Raw genomic sequence first — 10316 nt, 5'->3', positions numbered from 1 at the left:
GCCTTATTTGGTTACTTCAGGCTACCGACTTTGTAGTAGAATGAGGTAATATAGTTATTGTTATTTAATGATGTCTAACAAAGACTTTCTTGTGTCTGCTGGTTATATTAGATCAACACAAACCTTGTGCATTTTTAGAAATAATTAACACGAGGAGAGCTTGAAAGGTTGGAAGAAGATAAAGCTTCAGCTAAGACCTCCACCATCCACTTCACTTCCTCATAAGGATCACATCGCTCCGTTTTCCTTTTTGGGTGCAGTTTTGGTCTGAAGGATGATCTCCCGCTCGGCGGTTCCGAGGAGGATACACACTTGCAACACAGCGATAAAGTGAAAAGAGACTCTCGAGCCCTAACACAATCTCAAACGGGCATTTACATTTAGAAAAGCGCATGATTAAAGCCGCCACTTGTAGCCAAGGATGCTTTTCAGGAGATCTATATAAGTGTCTCAGATTATTTTGGTTGGTTTTCAACAGGAATAGCCTCTCGCCCAGTGCAGAGATGATGACCCTTGGAATTCAGTCCCGCATGCACAAAGCTGCTGGTCTAAAACCTGCGTGTGTGTGTGTGCCGCAAAGTGAGAGCAATGTTTTAAGTATGAAATATCTGAGAAAAAGAGAGACATTAAGCTACGCATATCTAATATTAATCTTACAAGAGTTGAAATGCACTTAAAGCGTCAAAAAGCAGGCATTATGCAGCAGGATGGACCTGTCAGTTTAACATCAACATTTTACATCTTTGGGTTATGATTGCACATGCGTAAATATACAAAAAGAAAAGAAGTTTTAAGCAAATTTTAACCACTTTTCACATACTGCTCTGTAGTTTCATTCAAACCACTGCAGCTCGTTATGTTTTTTTTTGTTTCAAACTGCAAAGTAATAAGCTTAAGAGAAAGGAGTACAATATCTGTCTTTGAAAGTAGAAGTTAAAAGTAGCACCAAATAAAAATGATCAAAGTTCGACTAACTCACATTATGCTCAAGATCTGTGCTTCAGTCATTGTGCTTAGTTCACGGCTACATTTAACCTCCGCGTATTCCTTTTGAAGTCTCCAGAGGAATTTCCATTCTATTATATAACATAGGCTGTAACATTGAGAGTAGGCTGACTGACTGACCTGTTCCCGGTCTGTCTGGCACCAGTTCCACCGGGCCTATTTGGCGCATCATGTAGGCTGTCTTCACCTCATGACAGCTGTCTGCATCGGCTGATCTGCAGCCAGTCCCCGGCAGGAAAACAACAAAGTGCAACAAAATTACCCGAAACAAGTCCACGTTTTGTAAAGGTGCACGGAACATCGCGACATGTCAGTCGGGGGATAGAAAAGTTTGGACTGTTAATGTGAATTCCTTAAAAAAAAAAGAAAAAAAAAAAAGTCCCACCGTGCAGTGTGACTGAGAACTTCATGTGCAGTCAGTGAGACGTGTGTGTGTGTGTGTGTGTGTGTGTGTGTGCAGCCCTCCGTCAGCCTCAGCGCCCTCCTCCCTCTCCGACTCCCTCTCTCACTTCACCTCAGCTACTTAATTGACATGTGCACTCAAAATACTTCCAAGATAGCCACCGTGCCGTTTTATTTTACGCCTCGGCTTAACTGCCTCAAACTGCCCCGCGTGGCCATATTACGCACGTTACGCGCGCAACTCAAAATGAGAATAACTGGACATAATCACTGGCAATTCACCGAGTTGTGGGGTAATAAGCCATATGGTTGTTTTCTGTTGACTTTGAGGCATAGTGCCCAACAGATGCTTCGGCAAATAAGATCCATAAAAACCTGACTTACTGCTGTGAGTGAGGCGGACTCAAAGGGGGAAGAAAAAAAAAAAACGGTTTAAAAGTGGAAGAAGGGCGCCACCTGCTGAGCACTTCAGGTCAAATATGATTGCCATCAGCCTCGGATTAAAGTCGCTGCAGTGTTCTGCACTGCGTGATTATAGCGACTTTATGGCTTTAATCAACTAACTTCAGCTGCAGTTGCAACCCCAGTTTGTGAGGTAAATGTAGGCTATTAGGTTGCAGTTGTCCTTCATGAAGTTTCTCTTTTTCCACAACCAGGAGGATGCCCTGCGGCTACCTCAACAGCGACTTGAGCAGGTGGGAAGAAAAAAAAAAAAAAAAAGAGGATAGAGGTTAAAACAATCCTAAAAGTCATTCAGTCTTTGGTCAAAGAGACTTTAAGGAGTCCGGAAATACTTCCAGAACAAGGGTAAGTGTTTTGAAACAACTTCTGGGTATTTTACAAACCCTGCTGGTTCATTTTTTTTTATTTTTTATTTTTTATTTTATACACTTTATTAATCCCCGAGGGGAAATTTCTTCATTTAACAGGGCTGAACTGACGCAACGGTGTGCTCATACAACATGTGCGCATCTTAATGCCTTTCCTTAACGGTTAGACGAAGAAGACAATATTCTTCGACATTATTTGTACCAAGTAGGCGAATTAGACGTTGCATTTAGTAATTAACTTGGAATATATGCAAGGTTTTTTTTTTCAAATGTTTTTGCAAGGTAGGTAGTTGGCTAAATAGCATAGCAATGGAAACCTGTAAAGTCTGTTGGACATGTGTTTGTCGCTAACACAAATATTTTTATGAATGAATTACAAACGACTAAAATAATACAAGTATTCTGGCAGAGTTTCCTCCTGATGGAAAAATAAAAACCGGGTAATTTTACTGACGTCAGAGCCTCGTTGGCGCAGTAGGCAGCGCGTCAGTCTCATAATCTGAAGGTCGTGAGTTCAAGCCTCACACGGGGCACGTGTTTTTCAATCTAAACAATTTATGTGAATGAATTATGGACGACGAAACCAAAACCAAAATTATTCCAACGTCGACTATGACGGAAAAGATTTCGTCTATTTCTCGTCATGCCACTTGAGAATCGAGGTGATTCTTGGTAGTGACAGCCAATCAATGTCTCCGTCTGCTACCAGAAATTTACCAAGATGTGTGTGTGCGGCCAATCAGCGCGTGTACTGCGAGGTAAAGTTATCATGAATGCGCTTCATAAGAAATAGCCCAAATATTTTTCGTCATAGTAGACGTTATAATGTTTGTTTTGTCGTGTATAATTTAGTCACAAATTGTTCTTAGTGAAAAACACGTGCCCCGTGTGAGGCTCGAACTCACGACCTTCAGATTATGAGACTGACGCGCTGCCTACTGCGCCAACGAGGCTCTGATGTCACCAAAATTACCGGGATTTTTTTTTTTCGTCACAAGAGGCAACTCTGTCAGACTGTTTATATTACTTTGGTCGTTTGTAATTTATTTATACTTTTTTTTTTTTTGTTAGAGTGACAAACACATACCCCGTGTCGGGCTCGGACTCATGACCTTCCAATTATAAGAATGATGCACCTTAGACGTTTTTTTTTTCCCCCTCCCAGAAGGCAACTTTGCCTGATTTCTTTCACTATATTGCTCAACTGTGACTTATCAACCAGATGGTGCAAGTTTAAGACTGACACTGAGGTAATTTATGTGCCGTTACTTCATTATGATTTTCTATGGTATTTTTTCTGTGCTGTCCTCAGGCAAATTGCAACATGGCCCTGTTATCCAGTACATCTTTTTATTTTGATTATTATGTTGGTCTTTTGTGTTTTGGTTTAGGATGGAGAAGAGTACCAGAAGAATCAGAGAAAGAGGACCAGTCCAGCACCTTAAACAGTGAGAGTGCCAACAACCTTGATGGTCAGTACCATCAGTATTACAGATATTCAAAGTGGCGCCTGAGTAGAGGAACATTATCAGATTTGTAATAAAGACAGATCATTTCAACTTGGGTCTCAGATATAAATTCCATGCGAGAAAAATTATTCCCTATTTACTACATCCAGGTCAGTAGGAGAATCTTGGAAATACTTTCAGAACAACAAAAACGGGTTTTGAATCGACCCCTGGGTATTTCACAAACATTGGTGGTTCATTTAATTTTGGAAAAACTATGATAAATTGCATGATAATAGATAAGGAGCAAAAAGTGAATGCGCATAAGACATGCTTATCTTAATAGTTTTTGTTATCAGTTTGAGAAAAAAATATTTTTCTCATAATTACTAAAACCAAGTAGCCTGATTAAACTAAGATTAGGTGTATGCAACGTGCATTGACCAAGTAGTTAACGATATATGGAAGGGTTGACTGTTATTGCAAGCTAGATTGTTGGTTAACCGGTGTTGGCATTAAGAACCTGTAAAGCTGGAAGATACGTTCACTTTTTTTATAAGACCCATGCTAATGACGCAACAAATAGGCGTATCTGCATAAAGAAATGCAGAAAAGTGAAAATATAATGAAAAACACGTGCCCCGTGTGAGGCTCGAACTCACGACCTTCAGATTATGAGACTGACGCGCTGCCTACTGCGCCAACGAGGCCTGACGTCATCGTATCATACATTTCTTCTTAAGAGGTTCCAACACAGTGAACTAAAGTAAAAGTGACATGTTGCGTTTATGAAGGATTATGATTTGGTCCAAAAAAAAAAAAAAAATAGCCAGCGGTGGTTGCCGAAGATGTGGACATATCGTCTCGTCTCCTCGTTAACTCCTCGGTGTAATAGTACACCGATAATACAAGCACACTTGGTCACGGACCTTTTGAACCGCCTGCTTTTTTTTTTTTTTCCCACGGTCCTGAAACGCACCACCGATACTTGCTGCGGCTCCTTTAACTCCAAATCTCCCGCGTTCCAAGTTAACCGGAAATAGCGAGCCCTTCTTTTCACTCTTTTAGCGCGCCAACAAAGACTCTGTGTCCCGTTCACTGTACAGCGCACCGCCGGGGTTTGTTTTTATTTTATTTTTGTTGTTGTTGTTGTTGTTATTGTTGGGGGTTAGGGGTGGAGGGTCGTCTCTCGCCATCGTCTCTCCTCGTCCTTCTGAAGAAATGCCAGAGGAAGCGTCGAGCTCCGGGAGGTAAGAGTCGCTAATAGCCTTTAGCTGCTTAACGCGGTTGGCGCGGTTGGCAAACCTTTCGTGGCAAGTAGAGGAGAGTGGAGGGGGAGGGTTGTAGTGTACGTTACTCGTGTATAAGTAAAGCCGTTGACACCCGCTGTAAAAATAAATCAGATGGTTGATCGCGGGTAGCTCGCAAAACGCGTCTCGGTGGTGAGCTAGTCGGCTAACAACCTCGCGATGCTAACAATAATAAAGGCGCAGCTGACGTAGCGTGACGTCAACACTCAAAACGTGTCGAGTCGCCAGTAAAAAAAAACAACAAAACAAAAAAACCAGTTAAGTGTAGCGACCGCTTGTTGTGCTTCAGAATCAGGTCGGGTGAGTTGAATTTGTTGCGAACTGAACTCCCGTTTGAACTCTCGCAGTGCGGAGGAGAAGCCTTGCTCATCGGCAGCGGCAGCGGCAGCAGACTGGTGAGTTCACGTCGCGTTGTAGAAAAAAAAAAAAAACAACAACTCTTCTGCATCTGTCAAGTTACTGATCGTCAAACTAGAGTATAACTGGTGTATTTGTCCTTGCAGCTCAGCTGACGTCATGGAGGAGGCAAAGAAGCTGATCGGGACAGGGAACAGGCACCTGGTGATGGGAGATGTTGTTTCTGCCGTCGGTGTCTTCCAGGACGCCTGCGGCATGCTGTGAGTCAGTTATAACGTGAAAGTGAAAGATAAGATTTGGCAGCTTGTCTGAAATGCAAACTGAAATTCTGTTAGTTGTGATTTATTTATTATTTTTGGTTCGGTGTGTGTGTGAGAATATCATTTTTAAACCTAACCGAACTTGTGTTGCCGTCCTGGCCAGGGCTGAAAAGTATGGCGACACCGCAGACGAGTGTGGCGAGGCCTTCTTCCTGTGTGGGAAATCCCTGCTGGAGCTTGCCAGGTTTGTTAACCGACGTTGCTCATGTTACACTTATGTATGATATGGCACTATTGTGAGATACTGAGATTATTAATGTGGCGTCAGTATAATTACTCTGATGTGTTTTTTTTTTTTTCCTCCAGCTCTAAATTTACGTTGCCTGTTTTCTGACGAGGCTTTGTTTTGTTCCCTCGTAAGCAGTCCCTGTTGTTGGCTTTTGTATAATGCGATGGTCCTCTGCTTCTGGTTAGGATGGAGAACAGTGTGCTCGGTAACGCCCTGGACGGAGTCCCAGAAGAATCTGAAGAAGAGGAGCAGCAGCAGCAGCAGCCCAGCAACTCAAACACTGAGAGTGCCAACAACCTTGACGGTCAGTACATTTAGTATTTCAGGATTTCAAAGTGTCACCTGGTTTTTAAAGCGACATAAGATTATTTTAACGTGGGTAATGGTGAACGTCTCGGATTTTAATTCAATACAAAGACAATGATTCCCGTTTAGGACAGAGTGTGACCTCTTTCGCATTGGAAGGTCGGGTCAAGTCAAAGATATCGCAAGTCTGAAATATAACTGGATCTCCAATTGATGTATCGTATAGCAACACGGTATTAGAATACAAATGTCAGAAACTCATCTTGGTATTTTTATTTTTTTTTCAACCGATAACAACCGGAGATCAATTTTAATGTGCCACTCTGGTGCCGATAAAACTAGAGACGAGCTGCGAAAGCAGGTCTATGATGCGATGGCAGAGGAGGAAAAGGCTGAGGATGCAAAGTGCAACACTGAGGTGAAAAAGGAAAAGGGGGAGGTGAAGTCCCCAGTCAAATGCATCGCGAGCGGATCGGAGGAACCCCCGGGTTCCCCCGGGAACGTGGAAAAAAAGAAGAGTTCACTGGAGGAACCTGACGCGAACGGGGCTGAGAGGAGCCCGGCTGCTCCTGTGAACGGTGCGAGAGGAGGATCCTCCGGAAAAGAAAGTTGACAGGGAAGATTGATGGAGGGTTAGAAGAGCAGAAGGTCAAGGTGACCGAGGCAAAGCCAGAGGAAGGAACGGCCGAGGACTCCAACCCAGAGGATGAGCACGACGAAGAGAAGCCAGAGGGTGGTAGATCCGTGGCTGCAGGGCACTGTCGGTGTGGATGGGTTCAGCACATGCTTAATAGTTCTTGATTATTCAAAAGGTGAAGGCTGAAAAACACGAGTGCAAGTTGAAAAGGCACTTTGGGGGAATCATTTGTCATTTTTATTTATTTTTTTTGTTAAGCACATGTGACTTCAGTTTTTACTTTAGTCACACTATACAAAAACATGATTCTGACCCGGTGTACATTCTCCTCCTGTTTGCCTTCACAGATGACGACGATGATGATGACGACGACGACGACGACGACGAGGATGAGGATGGAGGGAAAAATGGACAAGAGAAGGTGCGTTACCATTATAAAAGTCTGTAATATGATTTGTAAATATTTTGCTTTTTGACACAACTTTGCCACCTTTCAGGAAGAGGAGGAAGTTGGGAATTTGCAGTTGGCGTGGGAGATGCTCGAGGTGGCGAAAGTCATTTACAAAAGGTGCGGGCAACATCACATGATGACGTTGATGGTAAAATCAAGACGGTTTAGTTGGTGTGTTTTTTACTGAACAGCTGACACCGTACGGACGGTTTTGCGGTCGTTGAAAGTCGCCTCATAATTTAGTTTTCCGGTTCACTTCTGCAGACAGGAAAGCAAAGATGACCAGCTGATGGCCGCTCAGGCTTACCTGAAACTCGGGGAAGTCAGCGCCGAATCGGGTATGTTGCTCTCGTGCAGGAGGCTGAAGTTTCAGGCTGGACTTGTCTCCGGTTCGCCACCGTTCACATCTGACCGCGCTGCGTTCTCGTTCCCAGGTAACTATCCGCAGGCGCTGGAAGACTTCCAGGAGTGTCTGGCCCTGCAGCTGAAGCACTTGCCTCCCCACAGTCGTCTGCTGGCCGAGACCCACTACCACGTCGCTACGACGCTTTGCTACATGGATCAGTACCGTCAGGCCATCCAGCACTACAACAGCTCCATAAAAGTCATCGAGACCCGACTGGGTGAGACGACTTTGCTTTCTGTCCGGGTCCAACTTTTTCAGACCTTCTGCACGCGAGTCATTTTCTAACGGAGAACAAATCGTTTGTCGCCGGGGCTCTTCATTCTCATTACTCTTCCGCGCAATGAATTTCATATCTTCATCTGGTGTTTCCTGCGTGTAGTCATGCTGCAGGAGGCGATCGATGGGGCAGCAGCAGAGAAAAATGAGATGGAGGAGCTGAAGCTGCTTCTGCCTGATATCAGGGAAAAAGTGGAGGATGCCAAGGAAAGCCAGAGAACAGCCAGCGCTGCCTCGCAGGCCATCCAGCAGACACTGGTGGGTGCGCGGGACGGAAACATCTGCACATTTTTTTTTTTTTTTTTTTTTTTTTATTTTAAAACCATTCGTTTGTCAATTTGGATGTGTGTTTTTGCACACTGTGTTTTGGAGATCATCAAAAAGTCTACTCGGAGATAATGCAACCCTAACTGACCTCTTGCAGGGCGGTGCCTCAACGTCATCGGCATTCCTAAGTGAAAACGGTGGCCCGTCATCATCATCATCATCATCATCAGCATCAACATCAACTGCAGCATTTGCAACAACCAGCCAGGTAAGGGCACCTTGTGGGGTCAAGTGGCCAATGGATATGAAAACGGTGTGAAACGAATGAATCCAACAGCAAACAAACAAAACTTTATTTCAGCTTCCAGTCAAAACATCGGACAGCGTCTCGTCTTCCAAATCGGTCTCGAACATCTCTCACCTCGTCAGGAAAAAGGTGAGGGATGCTGGTTTACTTAGTGTGTGTTGTTGTTGTTGTTGTTGTTGTTGTTTTTTTCCACCCAGGTCCAGTTTTTCACTGAGCAGAAGCCAGTCATTTAATTGAAGGAATAAACCTTCACAGTCGAGTCTGTTGCAGGAACTATAATCCCCTGTACACTGAAGCTGGCCATGTTCTGCCTGCTTTGTGTTGAGGTCTGCGCGCTTGCCTGCTGCGGTTGTAGGAGGTCATTGGCTTTTCTTCAAATGCCGTTTGTGTGTTGTGCTCTCTGCTATTCATCTGTGGTTGCTGTATGTGCATGTGTGTAGCTGATTGCGTTTTGGTTGGGTGCAACGGTAGAAATGGAGATTCTTGATTCGAGCTGACTTGTGTGCATGACTCATTCAAATTATCGGTGTGATCTTGACACTCCTGATCTCAAATTTTGGTTTCAGTTGCTTCCTTTTTTTTTTTTTATAAATATCAACTTGAAAGGTTGTTTGCAACCGATGAGTCATGTTCAGCAGCCTTCAGTCTTCTCTTCATCCCCTCTTGTCCTGGTTTTATGTTTCTACACAGAGGAAACCAGAAGAGGAGAGCCCAGTAAAGGACACTGATGCTAAACAAGCGAAACAGGAAGCCACAGTTAATGGCAGCGGGGACTCCAGTGCCAGCAACGGCAATGGAGTGCAGGAGGGGAAATCAAAGGAGGCGAGTGATAGGCTTATCTCCTTACTTATGTATTCACGAGCCTCTGTGGAAGGAGGTTGTGCCGTGACGCTGCAGGATGGCCACGTAGTTGCATGTGGTTTCTGGTCACATCTTCATCTGTGAGGATGTGCTGGAGATCAGAAGATACATTCTGAAGTCTCATTGTGATAATGGAAAATGCATAAATGTTCATTTGAAGAGACTCTTATTTCGTTGGATGTTTGAGAGACTATTGTTATTCTACCTCCACCGACGCTCCAGAAAAGCAGGTGACTCAAGCCTTGGCTTCAGAATGACGTACATGTTGGCAGGATTTGTCCAATTGCAGAGCACATTACTGTGTGCACCATCAGCTGTTGCTGTGGTTGAAGGAAATCTTGAAGTGGTCAGACTTTACGGGAAAAAAATGATTGACTCTATATTGGTTTATGGGATATTCTCGTCTGTATGTTTACAGCAGCCCCAAAGGCAAAATGTACCCTTCAAACTGTTCCAATCTCAATTGTCTGGAGACTCCAGGAATGGTTGTGTAAATCAAACGCACCCCTGAATACTTGCTGGTTGTTTAATGTTGAACCTGATTTAATTTAATGCCATCTTGTTCCTTCTTTTTTTATTTTCTCTAGCCTGCCACGCAGTCGGCTTCTGTCGAGTCCTCGGCGTGACGGTCTTCGTCTCTTCCCTGATTTCTGAAACCAGCACAGCATGCCTGTCCGCCCCCTCTCCACCTTTCAACTCTCGTTTCTGTAAATACGATCCATTTTCATAGATTTGTCTGTCCAGTTTTGTATACTTGTAGTAAGAAAATAAACAATTTGCAGATGTAATTTTGTATTGCCATTTTCTTCCATCTTTCTGGGGACTTTGCACAGTTATGAGGAGGGAAAAACACTAAATGCTGACTGCAGGTCAGAAATGCAACGGTTGGCTCGTTTGTCCCGTC

The 10316-nt window shown here is 43.9% G+C and overlaps 2 protein-coding genes and 3 non-coding genes across 8 annotated transcripts in view; 2 read left to right on the top strand and 3 right to left on the bottom strand.

Annotated features, from left to right (window-relative positions):
* Positions 1-1476, bottom strand: part of LOC138200428 (glypican-5-like) — a 50096-nt gene extending 48620 nt beyond the window's left edge. Inside the window, exon 1 of one of the 3 annotated variants that reach the window (XM_069153088.1) lies at positions 1126-1476. In XM_069153088.1, the coding sequence (XP_069009189.1) occupies positions 1126-1306 (181 nt within the window). In that variant the 5' untranslated portion in view covers positions 1307-1476. Of the gene's footprint in view, positions 1-979; positions 1049-1125 lie in introns of those variants that run through there. The other 2 variants (XM_069153087.1, XM_069153089.1) reach the window with 2 other exon arrangements.
* A 1221-nt stretch (positions 1477-2697) lies between these two features.
* trnam-cau (transfer RNA methionine (anticodon CAU)) lies at positions 2698-2770 on the top strand. The gene has a single exon. It is a non-coding gene; the product is annotated as a tRNA-Met (tRNA).
* A 347-nt stretch (positions 2771-3117) lies between these two features.
* trnam-cau (transfer RNA methionine (anticodon CAU)) lies at positions 3118-3190 on the bottom strand. Its single transcript has one exon. It is a non-coding gene; the product is annotated as a tRNA-Met (tRNA).
* Positions 3191-4322: 1132 nt separating this feature from the next.
* Positions 4323-4395, bottom strand: trnam-cau (transfer RNA methionine (anticodon CAU)). The gene has a single exon. It is a non-coding gene; the product is annotated as a tRNA-Met (tRNA).
* A 318-nt stretch (positions 4396-4713) lies between these two features.
* nasp (nuclear autoantigenic sperm protein (histone-binding)) lies at positions 4714-10200 on the top strand. 2 transcript variants are annotated; one of them, XM_069153083.1, is made up of 14 exons: positions 4714-4935; positions 5343-5390; positions 5499-5612; positions 5776-5856; positions 6087-6205; positions 7192-7265; positions 7342-7412; positions 7560-7633; positions 7730-7918; positions 8081-8235; positions 8402-8512; positions 8606-8680; positions 9242-9373; positions 10000-10200. In XM_069153083.1, the coding sequence occupies exons 1-14, from the start codon at positions 4907-4909 to the stop codon at positions 10036-10038; spliced, it is 1311 nt and encodes a 436-aa protein (XP_069009184.1). In that variant the 5' UTR covers positions 4714-4906; the 3' UTR covers positions 10039-10200. The 2 variants fall into 2 exon arrangements, with proteins under 2 accessions (XP_069009184.1, XP_069009187.1); XM_069153086.1 differs by lacking the exon at positions 9242-9373.
* The last annotated feature ends 116 nt before the right edge of the window (positions 10201-10316 follow it).

The sequence above is a fragment of the Embiotoca jacksoni genome, unplaced genomic scaffold, assembly GCF_022577435.1.
Source record: "Embiotoca jacksoni isolate LCO1_2020_lvr unplaced genomic scaffold, fEmbJac1.0.p SCAF_19, whole genome shotgun sequence".
In the NCBI taxonomy this organism is placed as follows: Eukaryota; Metazoa; Chordata; class Actinopteri; family Embiotocidae; genus Embiotoca; species Embiotoca jacksoni.
The sequence above is the reverse complement of the archived record's forward strand: the minus strand, read 5'-3'. Positions and strand labels throughout refer to the sequence as shown.

Excerpts from the sequence above, each read along its gene's own strand:
- nasp (XM_069153083.1), top strand. The coding sequence starts at position 4,907 with ATGCCAGAGGAAGCGTCGAGCTCCGGGAG. Across the intron at positions 8,236-8,401 it reads AGGCCATCCAGCAGACACTG|GGCGGTGCCTCAACGTCATC; the intron begins GTGGGTGCGCGG and ends GACCTCTTGCAG. Across the intron at positions 8,513-8,605 it reads CATTTGCAACAACCAGCCAG|CTTCCAGTCAAAACATCGGA; the intron begins GTAAGGGCACCT and ends ACTTTATTTCAG.